Source organism: Meriones unguiculatus, chromosome 18, assembly GCF_030254825.1.
Source record: "Meriones unguiculatus strain TT.TT164.6M chromosome 18, Bangor_MerUng_6.1, whole genome shotgun sequence".
NCBI lineage: Eukaryota > Metazoa > Chordata > Mammalia > Rodentia > Muridae > Meriones > Meriones unguiculatus.
The window spans coordinates 76,071,198-76,078,293 of record NC_083365.1 but is presented as its reverse complement, the minus strand read 5'-3'; the positions used below and the strand labels follow the sequence as shown (position 1 = coordinate 76,078,293).

The 7,096-nt window shown below is 40.5% G+C and overlaps 1 protein-coding gene across 3 annotated transcripts in view; it reads right to left on the bottom strand.

Annotated features, from left to right (window-relative positions):
- Positions 1-785: 785 nt before the first annotated feature.
- The window catches only part of Thsd7b (thrombospondin type 1 domain containing 7B), an 844,758-nt gene continuing 838,447 nt past the window's right edge, over positions 786-7,096 (bottom strand). For all 3 annotated transcript variants that reach the window (XM_060372003.1, XM_060372004.1, XM_060372005.1), the window contains exon 28: positions 786-1,966. In XM_060372003.1, the coding sequence (XP_060227986.1) occupies positions 1,885-1,966 (82 nt within the window). In that variant the 3' untranslated portion in view covers positions 786-1,884. The remainder of the gene's footprint in view (positions 1,967-7,096) is intronic.

Sequence of the window (7,096 nt, the reverse complement as noted above, 5' to 3'; positions counted from 1 at the left end):
GCAAATCCAATATGTATTGTAATAGTTGAATCTGTAATGAATGAAAATATGTAATGACCCTGATTCCCAGTACTGACTGTGCTGTGAAGTGCTAATCAAAGGTAGTTTTTATTTTGATGCTTAATGAATACCAAGATTTTAATACTTAATGTGCATGTTTAAAAAAAGTTTTATCTCCCATCTTTGGTTATAATTTATATTCCTGTCAAGAGTCACATGGGCAGTAACAGGCAGTATCAGGACAGTATTAGAGCTAGTTTCCAAGTTAGGCTCTCTCAAACTACTTTGAGCCTGGTTTATATTTCAGAGAAATGAAACAAAGAAAGCCCAGCTCTGAGAGGATTGGTAGTAAGGTAATCTCTTTCACTTCCTGTTTCCTGTAAAACAGGGTAGCATTGGTTCAGATCAAAGGCTTACCTATCTGTATGACAGTTAACAGATCTCACCATGTACATCTAAACACCCTGTTTTGCTTCTTCACATATTTCTGTCTTTACAGTTTCTTCATTCTTTTGGGTCATTTAGGTTATCAGAGTTTCCAGGGTTACAGTAGTCAGTTGGTCTGATATCATCTCGGTTATTAATCTTCTTTCCATGCTGCTCAGTCTCTGTGATTGATGCCTCTATCTTGGCACACTTGATCATATTGAGACACTGTCTTTTTTTTTTTTAATCAGTAATTTTATCTGCCAATCTTTAAAATGGTGGCACAGGGAAATGAGTATTAAATCATTTTTTGTCAAATCACAGGGCTTTGGAAGTAAATAAATACGAACTAGCCAGTGTTACAGTCTCTTGAGCACTTTATTTGTTATAAAGACAAATCCATAGCACACAATGGCACCTTCTTACTTCCAACATCCAGGATTACAAACGATTAGCTCATAAAATGGTCTCAGCTTTTTAATGTGTTGTTTTAGATATTATTGAAACCTTATAAAAACAAGACTCGCTACAAACAGGATTGGTGTTCAATGTATATTAAATGAGGTCAGATAATTAAATTCAAAATAATTTATAAATATTCAGATAAGAAAATTGAAATTACAAAAGCATATTTTGGTCAACATTAAACTGAATTACAACTGTGTGTGGTTAATGCTATATCTACACAGCTAAGTTTTTGTTAAAATACAGTTTCATTATCAAATAGTCTACCTCATTCTCCAGTACAATCATCTACTTCTTGGTAACACTCAGTACACATTTCATCCAGAAACCAGCCATTTTACTCTAGTCCAGCTATAACTCACACTCTTATGTCTCAACAGATCAGCCCACAAAGTGCCATCATCTCCTGGCTACAAAATAAAATATAATATTTAAAGGTAAAAACTCAGAGAACTTCTGAAATGGTAACCCATTCTCTCTGTATTCATGAAAATAGGCAATCCAACTTGCAGGTTTTTGAACCAATGTAAACTCTAGAAAACTCATGTTGAAGTATGGGGGTAGAACTCTGCACTAATATAGTGCGTAACAATACAGTGTCAGACTCGCCATTTACAGTAAACGCCTCCATTGGACTTTCCCGTGGATTGTCAATTTGCGGCTGAAGATCAAGTTTACTCAAGTCTGTGCGAAATCCTTCATGTTTTCTTCCTCTCATTTTCAAACAGGAAGAGAAGGGTTTTCAGGCCTCTTGGGAAAACCAAACAAAGTAAAACACTCACACCCACAAACAACTTGAAAACAAAATGGCAGACCCAGTAATTCTTGACTCCATGTCCAAATGAAGTTGGGGCACTATTACTTTTGCAGTGTTTGTTTCTGCCCTACGTATCACATCGTGAGATTCCTCAAAGAACTGAGAAGTCTGAGAGCTACAAAAGAGAAAGCGTTTAAGGCAGCAGTTGATGTCTACATTTGGATTCCTTTTTCAAGTTACATGTCCAAGTCTCCATCATAGGCCAAGGTCAGTGGCTTCTGATGGCGAGGTGTGCTTTGATGTGGTTTTGGCTTCTTGCTGTAAAGAAAAAAAGACTTTTTCAAATAAAGGTTATAAAGTTATCTGTCAAAGAGAATCTTGAAGACTAGGAATTCAAGTGGAAAAATTAGAAATGACTTATCTATCAGTAAGTATGAGTTTTCTTTTTTGACTAAGGCATATAACTCTCCTCTATGGAGATATAGTTAGAGAAGTGCACTGTGGGAAGAGTTACCATTGTGTGAACATCATAGCTCATACTTTCCCAAGCTAAGATGATAGTATAGGGGTAATTATATGGAGTCAGCAGGATTAGAAATTGCAGTGGTTTTTGTGTGTGTCTGTATGCCTGTATTCCTCAACTTAGCTCTTTTAAAATATAAACCACCATATTTTCAAAAAACATAAAATGGTTTAGTGGATTGAAGAGAAGAGTGTGTTTGTTCTTGTCACACACAAGAAGACAGGCATCTGCTGCTCACTAATTCTTAAGCTACCGCAACCTCCACATCCAGATGTTTAACAATTTGAGCAGGTGGAGCAGCCAGACTCCTGTGTCTTGCTCTGGCCTTGATTTTAAGCAAATGTATTCATGCTCTGGCCTGAAACCTGTTATTTTGTGCCAACCCACCGTAACCTGTAACCCAGCAGAATGAGTTTCCCAGTTGTCTGTAAAACACCCTCTCCTGGTCCCGTTTTACTGGTGCCTGACAATTTTGATATGTAAAAGGAAGCTGCTTTTCTTGTGCATAAAGAACCTGACATGCGAAGTCGCATGGACAGCCACCATGTTTTTCCAGTCTTGTTTCTTACTTATAACTGAACTTTTGTCATACACTCCCTGTCTCCACACAGACCCCCTTCTTCCCAAGCCTGGCTGAGTCAAATCTCCAAAGGCTAGGGAATTCTTTCTCTCTCCTGCTCTCATGTTACTACAGCATATAGTGTACTGTAGCATCTATTATTTATCTTTATTCAATGCAGCCTGAGTGCCAAGTCTGAACTGAGCATTTTATATTTATTTTTTCAATAAGTCACAGAACTTTGAGAGGGAGGTACTTGTTAGAAGTGACATTCTTCTTTGCCTGGAAGACAGAATTTAAGTTAAAACCAAACATTTTTGCTTATAAAATGCAGCAGTAGCATTTACTGCTGTGTCATCTGCTGTCATGGCCATCTGTCATGGGAGCATCTTCATCACTGAGCAGCGTCCCCTGTTTCCCCTCTTGTGTTCCCTGGCAACTGCTAATCAACTTTCTGCCTCCAGGCATCTCTTGATCCCGGATATCTCACACAAATGAAGTCTACAGGCTGTGGCCTTTTGTGTCTAGCTTTTTCACCCAATGGTTAAAGTGGGGAATTTCCTGCTATCTGAATTTATTTGAATGTGACAAGTTTGACAGACCCAGTTATAGGAAGGATTTCCTAATTCAAAATGCCCAAGTTCTAATTTAAGGAGCAAAATTAATTTTTCTGATTGATGTCTGAGGCAAGCCATATGAGCTAAAGAGATAAAGATGATTTCTGAAACTCTAATGAATGGAACCGCACATCCTCTCAGGGGCCCTCACCCAGCACCTGGCATGAAGTGGGCTCCCACTGAGGGTCTGCTGAGTGTTGGGCACAGGCTGCAGGCAAACAGTTTCTGCAAAGAGAGTCCAATATTGGGATATCCTGCCTTCCAGGCCCTCTTCAGTTCTCAGAGGGGCATTGCATAATTATTTAACTGGCATCCAATTTAACTTCGTCCACTTGAACCACAAATATATTCCAGAGGCTTTCTTTGCAGCTGGATGGAACTTTTATAAAGGGTAGTAAACCTGGCTTCAAGCAGGTTCTTAGCATGCTGATCCATACATTTAAAGGAGGTAAGAAAATCAGAGATGTTGGGACCTCCAGGAAGTGACATCTTTCTTCTGAAGTCATGATAAGGATGCCCTCCTATCCCAGCTATGTGTGAGAGAATGGAATAAATAGAGAATAGATCAAGAATTGTAGAACCTACAAACAGGTTTTGGCAGTCTGCCCTTAGTTTGCACGTGCGACATGCTCCAAGGTGAAGAAAAATGAGAGCTGGGGACCTGGGAAGTGAAGACCAGGAGCAGGCACAGGCTAGATTTGTATGAGGAGATAAAATCATTGCCTGGGAGACATGTAAACTTAGCTAGGCTCTACGAGTGGGCCTGAAAAATTCTGCTCAAAATGAGGGTTTCATGTCTGCTTCCATATGCTCAGATTTCTGAGCGTAGAGCCCACCTCTGAGACAGCGGAGGGCTGGGGACTTCGGTGGGCCATGATGGCCTGCTGTCACTAAGCTTAGCACTGCGCTCTCTGTGACTCATTTCATTTGTGAAATCTAGAAGCACTATGAACCCAAAGGTCTTAATTATGAATGCATAGGATCTGAGAAGTTCTGCAGTATTTAACAAATGAAAGTCCCCCCTAATGCTAGTATGGGAACCCTCTAATACAGGTCCCTGGGCTGCTGTGGTTTGACAAAACTTCTAGCTCAGTTAAAAAGCCTTCTAAAAGGGAGGGTGAGGCCATAAGCTAAGAGGCCTTTGGAGTTCTTGGCTCCCCTTCTCCTGCTTTATTGAAACATGTCTTCTTTAAGATAAATGGCTCTTTTTTTTCCTCCCTACACTCTGGTGTTAGGAAAAGCATGATCACCGTTTTGCCTTCAAGCAAAAGCAGAAGCACAAAGGCCTGCACATAGGCTATAGCCACCACCGGTGCCCAGCCAGCATCTACCTCACCACGTCACTCCACACAGCCACTCCTGCTCAGAGAGTCACAGCATGAGACCATGCTGCTGTCCTGGCTGGGCAGAGATATCATTGGAGACACATCTTTCAAGGATGTCTGCGTTTTAGCAAAGGGTGAGAATACATTTATCCAGGAAAGCAGACTGACAGGTAAGCAGCTGACACTTAAGTGACTTGGAATGCAACCCACAAGGAATGTCCCAAAATGAGCGGAGTTTGGAAGACAGGATGGCACTCTCAGCCATAAATGAAGAATCTTTACCAAATGTGTTGGCAGGATGGGATAGTTATGCAGAATGCCTCCCAGGCACGATGTCCAGGCTGACCACAAGCTCACCTGATGAGCAGCTTCAGCAAATCCCTATCTGGTGTTTATTCCCAGGGGAACCTGAGCAGGGAAACCTTTCAAAGTCCCCAACACTGACGGAGAGGAGCGCTTATGGAGACCGTGTTTCTGCTTTTCTCAAAAGTCCTTCCACGTTTTCTTATAAAGTGCTTACCTCTAAAGTATAAATCTAAACCCTGGCATATGGTAGAAATTTTCCTACTATAAACTTTTTTATTTTGGTGGAAAATATAACATCTCCACAGTCATCCTTTGGTGGTCCTGCCAGCCATTTACTAGAGTGAGCCATGAAAACATGCATTTGGTTTTCTGTAGACAGCTCCTCCGACACAGTGACGAGCGAGCATGTCTCTCCAGGGCCGAGCTCACTCACTCTACCTGTGAAGTGCAGGATGTCTAAGGTGGAAACCTAGGACATCACAGCGCATGTGAAAAACCTGCAGGAGAAAGTTGGAGAAGGTTGTATGGTAACTGTACAAACACTTACCTTGTCAGTATGAAGTAAATGACACAGGGAAGGAGACACAGACAAGTTACACCAGGCTCTTAAAAAGGAAAAACCTTGGAATTTGACTTTTACTGGAAGGGTTGATAAATGCCAATAGCTGGTCAAATTTTTATTTTTTTTATGCAGGGGTCATGAGAATTAAAGTGTAAGAAATACCTTTGTTATATGGAGAGGTTTCATTCAATGGAAATTATAAATAAACACACGTGAATAATACAATGGCCTGAGGAATGAGAATAGATAGAGTTGGCTGTTGGGATAAAACATCTGAAATGATGACCCATATTGACAGACATGTATGTCAACCATGTGTGTGATTTATGAGTATGGTAAAGAGGAAAGAATAGTCTTGATTGCCAAGGGGGGAGCTGATGGGATCTCAAAGCGGCAGGTGTGAAGGCCCACGTGAATGCTGCGTTAAACATCAGTTACTACTGTGAAATGAGAGAAACCAATACTTTAAACTAAATATTAATATATGGCACAGGCCTTGGGACTGAGTGTATGATTAAGTATATTAATTAAACACTTGCATAAATTTGTAAAAATTTAATCTAAATAGAAAATATTTAAGCTGGTCAGATTTTATCTATCTATCTATCTATCTATCTATCTATCTATCTATCTATCTATCTATCTATCTTTTTTCTGAGACAGTGTTTCTCTGTATAGCCCTGACTTGCTTTATAGACCAGGCTGCCCTTGAACTCACAGAAATCTACCTGCCTTTGCCTCCAGAGTGCTGGGATCAAAGGTGTGCACCCCATGCCTGGCTGGCCAGATTTTAAAACACACTTTCTTCTGTGAGAGGACAAAATGATTTGGGTCAATGTGACACAAGTTAGTCATCCAGGGTCCAGGGAACAGCAGAAGATGAAACTGAGAGTTGTTTGGGTTCTGGTCATGAAAGACTTTAGGCAGCTAGACAATGACCTGACTTCATCAGTAAAATGAGACATTGCTAATGGTTTAAGGAAGAGAGATGATGATCATTAGAGATGTGCTTTAGGAAGACTAATGCTGCCACATAATGAAGGAGTAGTTTGTAAATCCAAATCTGGATCTTTTATGCCATGTAAGTTGGTCATGTAAAACATAAGGGAGAAATTTCACCAGTATTTTATAAAAATGTGAATTCTATTGGTATTTTGTAATTGGAGCTTTTCAGCAAGCATGGTGGTTTACCATTAGTCTCAGTGTTTGGGAGGTTGAGTCTGGAAGATTGACCATAGTTTAGATCAGCCTGATCTACTAAGGCCTAGGAGAAAGAGAAAGCAGGAGGAAGGGGAGAAGGAGAGAGGGAGTTAGGAAGGGAAGGGGGGAAGAAGAAAGGCAGAAAGAGAGAGAGAGAGAGAGAGAGAGAGAGAGAGAAAGTTCAGGTCAGGAAAGGGAGAAAAGTAAGAAAGGAAATATTCATGGATCTAGATGAGCATTTCCTCATGTAGAAATATTAGAACCTACATGCTAGATTTTAATTTCGAGGGTACAAGAGGGCAGAGGGAACAACAGAATCTAGATCCAGGATGAGGCTCTAAGTATCGAGGAGTCAG